The 15,034-nt window shown below is 42.8% G+C and overlaps 1 protein-coding gene across 1 annotated transcript in view; it reads right to left on the bottom strand.

Annotated features, from left to right (window-relative positions):
* myo15ab (myosin XVAb) overlaps positions 1-15,034 on the bottom strand; it is a gene marked incomplete at its 5' end in the record, with an annotated part of 119,504 nt that overhangs the window by 53,668 nt on the left and 50,802 nt on the right. The window contains 10 exons of the mRNA XM_080443960.1: positions 1,473-1,651; positions 3,978-4,084; positions 4,358-4,486; positions 5,923-6,018; positions 7,165-7,295; positions 7,957-8,038; positions 8,807-8,839; positions 8,968-9,052; positions 10,654-10,829; positions 11,230-11,347. Of these exons, the coding sequence (XP_080300086.1) occupies positions 1,473-1,651; positions 3,978-4,084; positions 4,358-4,486; positions 5,923-6,018; positions 7,165-7,295; positions 7,957-8,038; positions 8,807-8,839; positions 8,968-9,052; positions 10,654-10,829; positions 11,230-11,347 (1,136 nt within the window). The remainder of the gene's footprint in view (positions 1-1,472; positions 1,652-3,977; positions 4,085-4,357; positions 4,487-5,922; positions 6,019-7,164; positions 7,296-7,956; positions 8,039-8,806; positions 8,840-8,967; positions 9,053-10,653; positions 10,830-11,229; positions 11,348-15,034) is intronic.

The following is a 15,034-nucleotide window of genomic DNA, read 5'->3' as shown; positions in this document are numbered from 1 at the left end:
TCAAGGCCTTGTTTTCAAGGGGTTTAGAAATTCATGCATTTGTTGTAATGTAAAACCTTGCACATACGCAGGACGTTGAGTGAACCAAAACAAGCGCGCTTTCCCTGCCATCCTACAGGAAAAAAAGTTGCGTACGGTCGGTCACTCAGCAGTCCAACAAGAGCAGATCACCATCAGTAGCAGTCTCCTCCCCCCCCGTCCCTTTCCTGTATTTAGATTGGTTAGTAGAGAGACAAGACTTTGAGGCTGAGAAACGCTGGAAGGACATGAAGCAACACAGTACTCCAGCGGAAATGTAACTAGGGGGACACTTCTGCGATTATGTTGTTAAAGAACTATCCAGTCAGCTACGGGTGCACCACATGAAATTCTTATAATTCTACTGTCCCTTTTTCATCTGGATGATCAAGGGATTCAATAATAAGTGAATGTCTGGTTAAAAGAATGCATGATTCACAGTGTGTGTGCGTGTGTTTCTACAATCAGTGGATCCCAGACTCTTCTCCCTCCTGGCTCCCAAACTGTGGAACAAACTCCCCAAATCAGTCTGATTCGACTGCCAATCTCTCAGTTGAATCATTCAAACAAAAAAACAAAAAATGTTATGCATTCCATTTGGGCTGTGGGGGGTGCTTAATGTCTGATTTAACATAATTATACTTGCTTGGTTTCTCCCAATAAATCATGATATATATCCTATTTTTGGCAAACTATTAGTTAATTAATATAACAAATTAGAGCAATCTCTCAGTCGAATCATGAAAAAAAATAATTCTGCATAATTCGACTGAGAGATTGGCAGTCGAATCAGACTCCCTTGATCGATTAGTTGAATAATTTCAAATTCTTTCAATCTACATATTATAATTTCTTTGATATTATAATGTTTAGACAGAAGGTAGGTTCTTGGTTTACCTATGATCCTAGATTACTGAGGCACTACACTATCTCTATGCATTTGATGTAATTGCCTTGTGTTTACCTTGCTTACTGTAAATCACTCTGGATTAAGAGTAGCCTGCTGCAACCCTCCTGATTTCGTGTATAAAGGGGCGTGTGTATAGAGCCGGCGAGAGACGGCGCCTGATCCCATTGGTTCACCGATCTGTCCGTCAACCCCCGCCCCGTTAACACAACATTACGAGCGACGCCCACTGCACTCTGGTTGGTTGGGAAATGAAACACTTCCTCATACCCAGTACAGGCTATGCTTGGGCCAGGCTTTTATTTTTTAGCAAAACTAAGCAATAAAAGCCTGGAGATCGAGGCTAGATTAAGAGTGACTGCTAAATGCCTAAATTGTAAATTGTAATCCGGACGATCAAGGGATTCAATAATAAGTGAACGTCTGGTTAAAGGAATGCTGCATGCTTCACAGTGTATGTGTGTGTGTGCGTCCGTGCATGCGTGAGTGAGTGTGTGTGTATGTGTGTGTGTGTGTGTGTGTGTGTGTGTGTGTGTGTGGTTCTCACTATCGAAGCAGTGTATGTGCAGGACGGTGTGGGCTCTCTTGCGGTTGGCGGTCCACTCCAGCAGGCAGGGCGGGTAGATGCGCACGTACTCGGGTCCGGCGCTGATGCGCTGCAGCCCCTGCAGGAGGCGGTGTTGACACACACACTCGTAGCCGTCCGGAGCGTAGTCTGACACAAACCTAACAATATATAACAACAAAACAACCAACCAGACAGATGAACCAACACATGCAGTGGATGTGTGAGCATTTTGCATACGTGTACAATAAGCAGTGGTGTAAAGTAACTAAGTACATTTACTCAAGTACTGTACTTAAGTACAATTGTGAGGTACTTTTACTTTACTGGAGTATTTCCAATTGTCTATACGTTTAAGGCCTTTGCAGACAGGGTGCGATTTTCCGCACGGAAAAAACGGACAATATCATTTTTTAAATGAACACATGGTTCTCAATGACCTCATGCACACAGGCTCCGAATTTACAGTGCGGCGATGCGATGCGATGCGATGCGATGCGATGCGATGCGATGCGTTTTTTTTTCAATCGAACCCAGTTCGATTCGTGCGTCTTTTCGCATGCGGTAAAAACTGATTGACTAATCGCACCCTATGTGCAAAGGCCTATACTCCTACTCCACTACATCTCAGAGGCAAATATTGTACTTTTACTCCACTACAATTATTTGAAAACTTTAGTTACTAGTTACTTTGCAGATATAAATTATCACATTATAAAACATACATTAACCACTTTAGCCTTATTTTATACCTAGGCTATTTGAAAATAGTCGATCTACAAGTAGATCTGCTATTTTCAAACATTTTAGTACTTTTACTTATTTTGATACAATACATTTGCACTTTTACTCAAGTACATTTTTAAATCCAGACTTTTACTTGTAACGGAGTACTTCTACATTGCAGTATTGATACTTTTACTTAAGTAAAACATTTGAGTACTTTTCACACCACTGACAATAAGTAGCATCTGCATGCAAATGCACACGTGCAAATGCAAATGTACACAGAAACCATATCATGTCTCTGCCGGGTGGAAACCTCATATGTCTAAAACTGTTACTTCGATTTCAAAAACAGCAAAAGTAAGCGCAGGGATCTGCTTGTAGATCTGCTACTTTTTATGCTCTTGTGTGACGCTGTGGTATGATCAAGTAGGGCGTTAATTTACGAAAAAACACAAAACGTTAGAATATGGAGATAAGAGGTTTTTGCTCGGCCATATGACAAGGCACACAGAACACAGAAGAACACAATATGGAGTCAGACAGCTGAATGTTGTGAAACGTATTTGTTGCTGTTGTTGCCTCAGGGCCTGTATGCAAAATATGGGTCTGGTTTATCACCAGAGGCATTTTTTTTATTCGCCCATTGGAAATGCAGGTTCCACACAGAGATTCCAGACTAACATTTACGCAAGGGATAATGTATGAGGAGGTGGTCATTATTGAAATTTAAAGCCCGACAGGGTGATTATACACCGACGCGGAGCGGAGGTGCGTATAATCACCCTGAAGGGCTTTAAATTTCAATAATGACCACCTCCTCATACATTATCCCGCTTATTACACGGCTACTTAATAAATAAATAAATACATTGACCCAAAAGTAACAACAAAACGAAGTATTTCCTTGCTTGAGGCAATGAAAGTATTCCATAAGTATTGGGCTGGGCGGACAAGTTCGCCTCGGAAAACAAATGACAGCATTCCATAAGGTAACGGGAGGACTCGCCCCAAAACACACTCGCCCCCATTCTATATACCGCCGATTTGGCTATAATACCGCCGGATTTGGGGCGAGTGTTTTGGTATTCCCTCGTTGTTGCGCCACGATAAACAAGGAAGTGCAGTGGATCAAATAGAATCACTTTTCGGTTATTGCATCGTCTATTTCTCACTTCAAATGTTTTTCGAAAACATTCTTGAGAGAAACGTTTAGTTGTAAATGACATTGTTGGTTTGTTTACATGGCTGTCATGTTGGATAAAGCATAAAACCAAGCAGCGCAGGTTGATTGGAGCAGGTGTTCTGAGTCTCTGATTAGACAGCGGTCCGTTATAGAGCTCATCTGTCATTATCCAGAAATAATGACCGATGATTGACCAATCAGAATCAAGCATTCAACAAAGCCGTGTAATAAGCAGTAATATTAGTCTGGCCATGCCATGCTAGTCTTGCGTATAACCAGATGATCCGATATTTCTGGGGGAAATCTAAATTCAATGTAGGGGCTAAAACTGTGTGGAAGCAATTTTGGAGATTTACATACCACTTGAACCCCCAGCATCCATATTCTGGGGGGGGGGGGGGATATTAGGCCAAAAATAGCAGATCAGCAAGCTCACAACGTGTCACGCTGTGACGCGTTGTTGTGAGCTTACAACAGCTGTACACTCTCAGAGTTATGGGGGTCCTTGGAAACTAAAATGTCTGAGCACCATTGCTCTACACGAGGGCCGAGGCTAGTGTATAAATGAGTCTTACTTGAGCAGGTATTTGGCCAGCCGTGGAGAGGGCAGAAAGGCAGAGAGGCAGGCAGTGAGAAGGAGCCAGCCCCGCTCTGAGTTGAGAATGTTAGGGTTCCGCCACACCTGATAGGGAGAGGAGAGGATAAGGAGAGGAGAGGAGAGGAGAGGAGAGGAGAGGAGAGGAGAGGAGAGGAGAGGAGAGGAGAGGAGAGGAGAGGAGAGGAGAGGAGAGGAGAGGAGAGGAGAGGAGACAGAAAGACAGAAGTGAAGATGACTTGAGGTTAGGGTTATGACAATTATGTGTCACGCAGTTGAAGTGAGGGATGCGGCATCCCTCAAGTCTTTATGGAATTTCTTGTTGTCTGATTGGCTTGAGGGAGGACTGGGTCTCCTCACCTGATTGGCTACTTGAGCCAAGATCTCGTCCCGGAGGCTGGGCATGGCGAGTCCTCGCTGGATGATGTAGTTACCAAACAGATTCTCCTGAGCACCGTTGAGGTCAGGATCACCCATGAACCGCAGGATCTACAACCCGCACGCACACACACATGCACACGCACACGCACACGCACACGCACACGCACACGCACACGCACACGCACACGCACACGCACACGCACACAGACAAGACAAGACAGACAGATGAGGACCGCCTCGAAAACGAGATGCTGCATCTCAAGGGGCTTATCCTCCTATAAGTGAAATTTCAAAATAAATAAATAAATGTACAGCTGGGTCAGGACACTCAGCCTCGAGGTGAGGGTTGTGGGTTTGATTTACAACTAACTACTAGACCATGCAGCTTTATTTATTTAATCTTTAGCCACTGTCTCCTGAACTCTATGAGATCATGTCTGTTGTTAGGCTAACACTGAGGTCATGTCTTTTTCTGGGGATTTTGGGGGAGATGCAGTTTCTGCTATTTTCCATAAATCCAACTGTTGCTTTTTGCATGACCTTTCAATGTTTTGGGAGAAGTCAAAGTGAGACCTGTAGGCCCTCCATCCTGGCTGGAGAGAAAGAAAAATATTTTTTACATTTACAAATCTTTTCAGGCAATGATAGTAGCTGCTGATACAATAGTGGCTGTTGATATAATTATAGGTTGTTAGACTTGCTCAACTCAATTAGAAAAATGTATAGGTAAGTAAATGCTCATTATTTTCACAATTTAAATTAATTAACTTAACATAATAAACACTCAATTAATCTAGTTATTGTCATTTCATTTAGAGTTTTGCGAGTGTCAACAGCAGATCATTGCTACTTATATGTTAACATGCACAGTAACTGGGCTAAATAATGATGCTTTAATACTGTTTGACTGTTGCAATTTAAACTAACATTACTAGACTAAACAGCACATCTATGGATGCTTAATTGATTAACGCAACTTACGAACAGGACACGAGTTGAGTAACTGTAACAGTTGAGACTTTCTGCCTCATTTACTGTCTTGTCTTCTTGTATTTCTATTGTGTATTATGTTCCCTGGTCTAGTTTCCTTTAGTTCTATGTTCCTGTCTTACCTCAGCTGTTCCTCATTTGTAATCACACCAATGTGTGTATTGTCTTCTTGTTACCAAGTCAGTCCTTGTTGGATCATTGTCTTGTCTTGTTGTTCCATTGTGTCTCAAGTTTATACTTGAGAAGCTCCTGTCTTTGTTCACCTTTCTCACCTGCATTAGGGCCTCATGGTCACACATACGTGTCCCATTCACTTCCATTTTGTTGCTGTCGGGCAGAAACCTATTTTCTCCATATTCTTTAGTTTGTTCCTAAATTAGCGCCCTACTTTATCAAACTACAGCGTCACACAAAAGGATCAAAGGTAGCAGATCTGCAAGCTCAAAACCTCAAAATTGTACTTAAGTACAGTACTTGAGTATTAATGTACTTAGTTACTTTCCACCCCTGGGTACATATAAGCATGTGTTTGCATTTGTGTGTATAAAATATACCAGAATGAAGATGTCCAACGATGCTTCTTTCATTTCCTCGTCCGTTCTGAGTAGAGACATCTCTATTGGTTTTGTCAGCATCCCAAACAGTGGCTCCTACACACGCACACGCACACGCACACACACACACACACACACACACACACACACACACACACACACACACACACACACACACACACACACACACACACACACACACACACTTAGCTCAAAATCTATATATACCCAAGTGGCACTTAAACTACAATCCATCAGTTTTATGTCCGCTGTCTTCCTCTCCTGGCGGAGAGAGGTACCGTAATTTCAGTGACGTCCTAAACTACAATGAGGATGGTGGCTCATACAGCGTCCAATTCGGTACGCTTCAAATAACTTTATTAACATTGACATCCAGTAGGTGTCCTACCAGACACCAGGGTCTAAATGTCTCGATGGAAGACTAGGGAGACCACCTCCAACGCCTGCAAATATACTGTTGTTATATTAACATACTCTGCCATATAGATTGGTTAGATAATCATGTTTTATTCATGAACATTTATGCTCAAACGACCCTTTTGAGCATTTTCAACTGAGAAAAGATTGTGTCAAAGGTCAAATGTCTCACCTAGACACAGGATCTGATGGTCAAGATTCAAATGTATCTCTTGAGCAAGTAGGCAGGCTCTATTAGCTCAATGGTCAAATAAATTCAGCACTTGCACAGAAAACCGGGTTCAAATCCGGGGTAGAAGAGGAAAGTTACATAGAGCTGCTTTAAGCAAACACATTTAAGCAATACATAAGCAAAGCAAACACACGCTCGGGCCTCAAGGTCTGCTGAGTCGGCGCGCCTCCGTCATGGACAATAACTATTATCACCGCCTCGCGAGTTAAAAATACAGCGTTACTCTGCTCAGTTTGGCTAACCGCTTCATTATCCAAGCTGTCATAGAATATTTCTCTCATATTATCCATTTTATTTTCAGCGCTCCTCCGCCTGGCATCAAAGCCTCGCCTCGCGCCGAAGCCCCGCGCCTAAAAACGAGCATACCTTTCCAATTTCCCAACGAATGCCAATTTCCCTGTAACATATACACTTCTGGTTATATGTTGTATGTTGTATGAGTGCGTGCGTGCGTGCGTGCGTGCGTGCGTGCGTGCGTGCGTGCGTGCGTGCGTGCGTGCGTGCGTGCGTGCGTGCGTGCGTGCGTGCGTGCGTGCGTGCGTGTGTGCGTGCGTGCGTGCATGCGTTCCTACCCTGAATATGGCCCGTATGTAGTGAGTGATGAGGTAGTTGTTGATGTCCAGAGGCAGGGTCAGCTGAGGTTCGACCTGGACCTTGGGTGCCTGGACCAGAGCCAAGCAATCAGAGTGGAGCTCCTCTCCACCTACACACAGTGATGGAAGAAGTACAAAAAACATTTTACTTAAGTAAAAGTATCAATACCATAATGTAGAAATACTCTGTTACAAGTAAAAGTTCGGCATTCAAAATTCACTTGAGTAAAAGTGCAAAAGTATAGGTATCCAAAAGTACCAAAAGTTGAAACTAGTTATGCAGAATGTCCCATTTCACAAGTTTTCAAATGTATAAAAATCTGAAATTAGCAGATCTACAAGCTCACAATGCGTCACATCACGAAGCTTGTAGATCGGCTATTTTCAAATGGCCAAAATATATATAGGGCTGAAGTGAGTAATGTATGTTTTGTAATAATAATCAAACTAGTAACTAGTAACTAAAGTTTTCAAATAATTGTAGTGGAGTAAAAAGTACAATATTTGCCTCTGAGATGTAGTGGAGTAGAAATAAAAGTATCTAGAACATTGGAAATACTCCAGTAAAGTAAAAAAATATCTTTTTATCTTAACTTAAGTACAGTACTTGAGTACATTTATTTAGTTACTTTCCACCACTGCACGCACCATGGGAGGTCATCACCGTGGAGATAAAACGTTACAGATCAGTGCACACAACCACATCCAGGAGATGTGAATCTCCCTGAGTGTGTGTGTGTGTGTGTGTGTGTGTGTGTGTGTGATCTTCACCTGCAGCAGCGTTCAGCAAGCCAGCCAGCTCAGCTGGAATGGGAAGATTGGTCACGTTCATCACTTCCCTGTTAACACGATCCTATGAACACACACACACACACGCACACGCACACGCACACGCGCACACGCACACACGCACACACGCGCACACACGCACACACACACACCACACACACACACACACACACACACACACACACATCATGAGGTAATTCACATCTCTCCTGGGTGTGGTCATTAAGCACACTAATCTTTAACGTTTTATCTTTAACGATGGACCCCTTCAGGGTGATAAAGACGCCTCCCTCCGCTTCAGGTCGGGGTCTAATCACCCTGTCGGGTTTTATGTATCTCTCAACAATGACCGGCTCACCGTTCATGATCCCTTATCGCTTATTATGCTGTTATGTTTTGTTATTTGATGTCATGCTGTTATATGTTATGTTATCGTCTCTGTCGGGTGGAAACCTCATTATGTCCAAAACTGTTACTTTTCAGGATTCAAATTCAAAAGTATCAAAAGTAGCAGATCTACAAGCTAGAAACACGGTGGCGTGTTTCTAGCTTGTAGATCTGCTACTTTTGATGCTTTTGTGTGACGCTGTAGTATGATCAAGTTTAAATATGGAGATAAATCCGTCGCCATTCACCTGGTATTCCTAAACGTAGCCTCAGTAAAACTATGTTTAATCCTAAACTTATTTCTAACCTTATCCTCAGTGAAACGGGGGCGAGTGTGTTTTGGGGCAAGCCTTCCGGTTACCGCTACAGTATGTTAAGTTATGCTATGTTAGGTTATTAATACGTATGTGTTAAGACTTTTACCCTCCCACCTTCCATCACTCACCTCCTCTGCCTTCCTCGCAGGGTTCACCACTGTCTGACAAAAAGACAAGAGTTTTACCATTAACTCATGAGCTCCTTTATCATTCATCATTTTGTCTAAAACAAAAACACAAGATCCTGTACAGTACGTGTCTACAGTACCTCTCTGACATACATACATACCCTCATGTACCGCTGGCGGTTGACGATGAGCCTCACTGTGGAACGGAACCGGATGATGTATCTCTTCCTCAGAGCAAACCTCTTCCTGTGCAAATAGGATGGAGGGCATGTCATTAACTCTTTGACTGCCAGTAATGAGATTTCTCGTTTTCCAAAAGCTCACACTGCCAATGACGAGAATGTTTTTTACGCTAGATGGCGCTGTTCGCTAACACATGAGTGACCAGGAGAACACGTAATCGCAAAATCTGCTCCACCATTCACGTCCTTGTTATTTGATTTGGAAAAATACCTTTTTCCCGTCTCCCGTTTTGACGAGACATGCTATATTCCATGGCCAATAACTAGCGAACGGGGGTTCGTGGAAGCACAGAGAAACCCACCGTGTTTAGCAACGATCGGGGGATCGATCACACTGGAGATAAATATTCTGTGAAAAATTGCTGGCAGTGGCTTAGCAAACAATGTTTTGTTTCTGGCAGTAAAAGAGTTAAAGGCAAACATTTACAAAAGTATGAGGGCTTAAGAGGTTAAGTCATTAGAATACAGCATGTGGTGTTTACCTATCCTATCCTGTTTTCCTATCACTTAACAGTACATAGGAGTATGAAATTGAAAATATGAAGCATGAGTCAGTTCATGCAGGACACGGGAGTCATACAGTATGTGCTACAGCTGTCAGTCTGATGAATGTTTTACGGTAGCGAGATTTATAGACTGTCAAAATGTGTATTTATTCCACTTATATTCAACCTTGTAGAACATAGTCTATATGAATTCTCTTTGACAGCAACTGTCAATCCAACAGCTGAATCCCCCCCCATGGATTGGACTCCTACACTATAAATATGTTTATACGATATAAGAACCAGTCAGATTGAAAAAGAAGAGCTTGTTTTCTTCGAGTTCATCTACCGCGCTCCCCCGCGGCGCGGCAGGGCAGGCCCCCCTGTCAAAAAAATGAATTACGTCTCGGAGGTACCGAGACTAGGGGGGATTCTGTCCCTATCGGTACAAAACTCGGACGGCGCTGGGTCGACTGAAGGTGACTTCACAAAACGCTCGGCACGGCGACTCGATTTGGCATGGTGCTTAGCTCAAATTAGGGAACATCTTAACCAACTCATTGTTGGTTAAGCGTTGTGAGCTTGTCTGTCTGCTATTTTCAGCGAAAGCTTTCCCCACAAAACGGATGCTGGGGTTTAACCCATTCAATCCAATCTACAAATGCCTTCTAAATCCTAACAGGTTTCTGAAACAATACATGTTGCTATAAAATCAGTGGTGCTCAAACTTTTTCATGTCAAGGACCCCCCAAAAGTATATGTATTTGGCCGCCGACCCCCATCTCAAAATATGTTGTTCCAGGAACCCCCACAAGCAAATATTAAGTTTAAAATGTTCGCTTTAAAAATATATATATTCAAAGATTTTCAAAAAAGTAGCAGATCCACAAGCTCATAGCGCGGCACTCTGTGCAGCGCTATGAGCTTGTAGATCTGCTATTTTTGAATAGCTAAAGTATAAAATAATGGTTATAGCTAAAAATCTAAAATGACACAGTATGCGTACCCGGATTGAATGGTGTGGTTAAGAGCGGATCCATAAGCGCATTCCATTCGTTGGATTAAACGGTCAAATCTATGTGTGACGTAGAGTGTTCCCATGACTGCTAATGAACGTTACCTGACAATGAAGGCCTTGCAGCGGGCTTGCAGCCACACCATGCGCAGTCTGAACTTCAGGAAGTTGACGCGGACGAAGTGCATGCGTGTGTATCTCTGCAGCACCATGGCTGCCATGTTCAACAGGCGGTCACGCTTAGCCTCCAGGAGCTGGTACAGCTCCTCCTTCAGGAAGATCTAACAAAAGTACAAAAGTATTGGCATCAAGATGTACTTAAAGTACCAAAAGTAAAAGTACTCATTCACAACTTATCATGTGTGTAAACTGTAAAATGTATACAAAAATCTATAGCAGAAAATAGAAACTAGCCAAAGTTTAAATAGGGCTGAAGTGGTTAATATATGTTTTGTAACAATAATCAAAATCAAAAAAGTAACTAGTTTCAAATAATTGTAGTGGAGTAAAAGTACAATATTTGCCTCTGAGATGTAGAGGAGTAGAAGTAAAAGTAAAGTGGAAATTGGAAATACTCAAGTACAAATACCTCAAAATTGTACTGAAGTACAGCACTTGAGTACATGTACTTAGTTACTTTCCACCGCTGTGTGTAAGTGTGTTTGGGCGCATCATGCTTACTTTGGTGACTCCTACTTGGTAAACACCATGCTTGACCGGACAGATTTTATGGAGCATGATGACACAGTTCTCCCCATCTGCTGGAGGTATGTCCTTTAGGCAGAGCAGGCCCTTGTACCTATACACACACACGCATGCACGTGTGCACACACACACACACACACACACACACACACACACACACACACACACACACACACACACACACACACACACACACACACACACACACACACACACACACAATTTAGGCATTTAGCAGACTCTTAATCCGGAGCGATTTACAGTAAGCAAGGTCAACACAAGGTAATACATCACATGCATAGAGACAGTAATCTAGGATCATAGGTAAACCAAGAACCTATCATCAGTCTAAACAGTATAATAGTATCAAAACATTAATAATATATACATTGAAACTATACACACTATAGGATGCCAGGTCAACAAATTAACCTGGCATCTGTCTAAATAACATGCTGATTACATTGCATAAGCCTGCAAGGTTGTCAAGGCTAGGTCAAGTGCTACGGGCTAAGGTGGAGTCTGAAGAGTCCTCAGATTGCAGCGGAGACGCACGCACACGCGCACACACACACACACAGTCAAAAATAAATCCACAAATCAAAAGAAACACAAACATTAGGATAAAGGGAGATTTGAGTGTAAAGCCTTGTGGAAAATGTAGCTATTTTTGACAGCTTGACCTTCGTGCCACGCTGTCAAAATCTAATTAGATGTATGACAGACTGAATGCTGGTGTTGGTCTCAGTGTTAGCCTGGTGGGTCAGTGTCTTGTTTCACTCTCCATTCGCTTAATTTGTCTCGGTGCAATTCCATGTGACCCCGCCATTGGGTAATCAGTCATTATCAGTAATCATAACTCAGTTATTTATATGAATTTTTTATTCTATTATTTGTTATTTATTTATTTATTGTATGATTTGTTTGCCGTTTGCTTTTTTTCCTCTGCGATGTTCTGCATACTTCATTTTTTGGCTCTTCGGACGATGTCACATGTCGAAGATCAGCAGATCTGCAAGCTCACACACGCGTCGCAAATACACGTTGTGAAGTCTCGCCTCAATACCCCCGATCATGTGAGAGTTCACATAGGGCCAACGAGCACAGTGACGGCAGAGTTCAGCACCTCGGACAGCGCCACTGCCTGGGCCTCGTCATCGATGGGAGGTATGTCCCTAATAGGCTCATGGGCCCTATTCTGGGTGCCGCCTTACCCATTATCCCTAAACTTCTTTGCCATTTTTTACTATTTTGAAAAACATTTTCAAATAGTTCAACTAGCAGATCTACATCGACACGTTGTGAGCTTGTAGATTGGCTTTTTTAACTATTTGAAAATGTTTTTCAAAATAGTAAAAAATGGCAAAGAAGTTTAGGGATAATGGGTAAGGCGGCGTGTAGCACAGTGGTTCTCAGATCTTTCAATTTCCACAACCCCTATAACTCTGAGAGTGTACAAATGGAACCAAATGGACCCGTAGGGTCCATTTGGTTCCATTTGTACACTCTCAGAGTTACACACTCGTAAGGGGCCATTTGGAAACCCCTTAAAGAACCATGAAGGTCCCTGGCACCCTGACTCTGTTTGACCAGAATGGAACAGAGCCTTCATTAGTATCATTGGTAACACCTGTGAATGTCTTCACAATATGGCTGCTGTGCATAGAGCCTATTCCATTCTCACTCAGGTTGATGTGTTGGCACTCCTCAGAGAAGAAACTCTCCCATCGGAGAGATGGGTAAGCGAATGCTCCACTGTGTTCTCTCCCCTGTCGAACATTTCTAATGTTTTATTACATTACTGGTCGTAGCTTTCCTCTCTCCATTTTAGGCAAAATAGGAGAGCGACTGGACACTGGAAAGAAACCACTAGTGTTTGTTTGAAAGCCCCGGTTTGGGAAGAATTATTATTTATTGACTTTGGAACTTCCCCTGAATAAAACAACGCTTTGCGTTTAAACCTTACGAACTGTTTCTGTGTATTGGCTTGGGTCAGACTTCACAATGTGTACGACAACCTATAAATCAGACTTAACCACTTAAACCCCATATGGTTGAGCGGAGTCCCTCAAGGGCTCTACACTAGTGTATTTTCTGTTTTCTGCTATTGTGGGGAAAGCTTTCGCTGAAAATAACCGATCGTCAAACACAACAACGTGTTCGCAGCTGCTATTTTCGGCAAAAGCTTTCCCCAAAATACGGATGTTGGGGTTTAAGTGGTTGAAGTGGTTTTGTCTTGTTGCATAATCTTTGGTCTGAACCAGGGGTCTTCAACGTTTTTCAGCTCAAGGACCCCTTAGCTGAGAGAGAGATGAAGCAGGGACCCCACCACTACAGTTACATAATTGTATAGAATTGTGTTGCAGATCAAACTTTTTCATAGATTTCATAGATATAGTTGGATTCATGTTAATGTGTATTTTCAGACAGTTTTTAAGTCTGAACTAAAGGCTAAGGGATAATACTGCAAAGTAAATGAATAGCCGCATCGGGATGAATAAAGTCGTCTGAATCCGAATCACAAGCACATTTTCAGCCGTTTTGTCAGACAGCCTCTCAGCCCGTCTCCTCCTCGTGAGGGGAGTTCATTGGCAATGCGTCTGTCAGCTGGATCAATAAGTGGATCTCAGCGTTCGTTGGCAGCAGCGAGAATACGGAGGAAGAGCGAAGTCGGTAATCAGGGAGCTTTTGACAGCTCTCTGATGTATGTGTGTGAGTTACAGTTGTGTGTGTGTGTGTGTCCTCATCAATTCAATTCAATCAATCAAACCGATGATTGTCATTGTGGATGATAGAGCTTCTCTTAAATGTGCCAATTTTACTGAACGGTCCAATGACTTGAGACAGTGCACAGAATCTCAATGAAGTCTTTATGTAAGTATGAATACAGGCGACGATAAACCTTTTTAACTGTAACCACATGTGCCCTAGCATCCCTGCTTTGGGCTGGGGGTCCCTGGCTGTAGCTTGCTGCCTAGCAGAAATGAATAGTGTTCTGGCTTAAGTAGTCTCGCGTGACCAAACATAAACACACCACCCTGGCGTTTTTGTCAGGGGGGGTGGCTCTGCATCGTTTATGATATTCATTTGATACAGCCTGTTTCCGGCGAAAATGTAATTAATTCTGCCTTAAAAGTCTTAAGAACTACTACTGTACTTCCGGGTCTGAAATCACTGTCCCCACAGCAGCCGCGTTCATGGGAAATGTAGTCTTTGGGTTGTTTGACTCGTTTCTAGTGTTTATATTGTGTTACTCTTTGGGTAAATGTGTACATTTACACCTTCAGTCGATGCTTCATATCCATATGAGTAAAAACGCCAGGGTGGTGTGTTTATTTTTGGAACACAGTTCTTATATGAAGCGATCTAAGATTCCCCAATGAGGATATCAATACAAAAAGTAAAGCCATGAACCTGCGGAATGCGCCCTCTACTGGCAGTGACGTCAGGACTTCAGTGCTCTATTAGCCTGCTGCAACCCTCCTGATTTCGTGTATAAAGGGGCGTGTGTATAGAGCCGGCGAGAGACTGCGCATGATCCCATTGGTTCACCGATCTGTCCGTCAACCCCCGCCCCGTTAACACAACATTACGAGCGACGCCCACTGCACTCTGGTTGGTTGGGAAATGAAACACTTCCTCATACACAGTACAGGCTATGGTTGGGCCAGGCTTTTATTTTTTAGCAAAACTAAGCAATAAAAGCCTGGAGATCGAGGCTAGTGCTCTATAGCATTCGGAGATTGTGGAATAGTTGTCTGGCTATGCAAGAGGCTTTCTT

This window comes from Gymnoscopelus braueri (genome assembly GCF_963280865.1).
Source record: "Gymnoscopelus braueri genome assembly, chromosome: 2".
Lineage (NCBI taxonomy): Eukaryota > Metazoa > Chordata > Actinopteri > Myctophiformes > Myctophidae > Gymnoscopelus > Gymnoscopelus braueri.
This window is presented reverse-complemented; position numbering and strand designations above follow the sequence as displayed.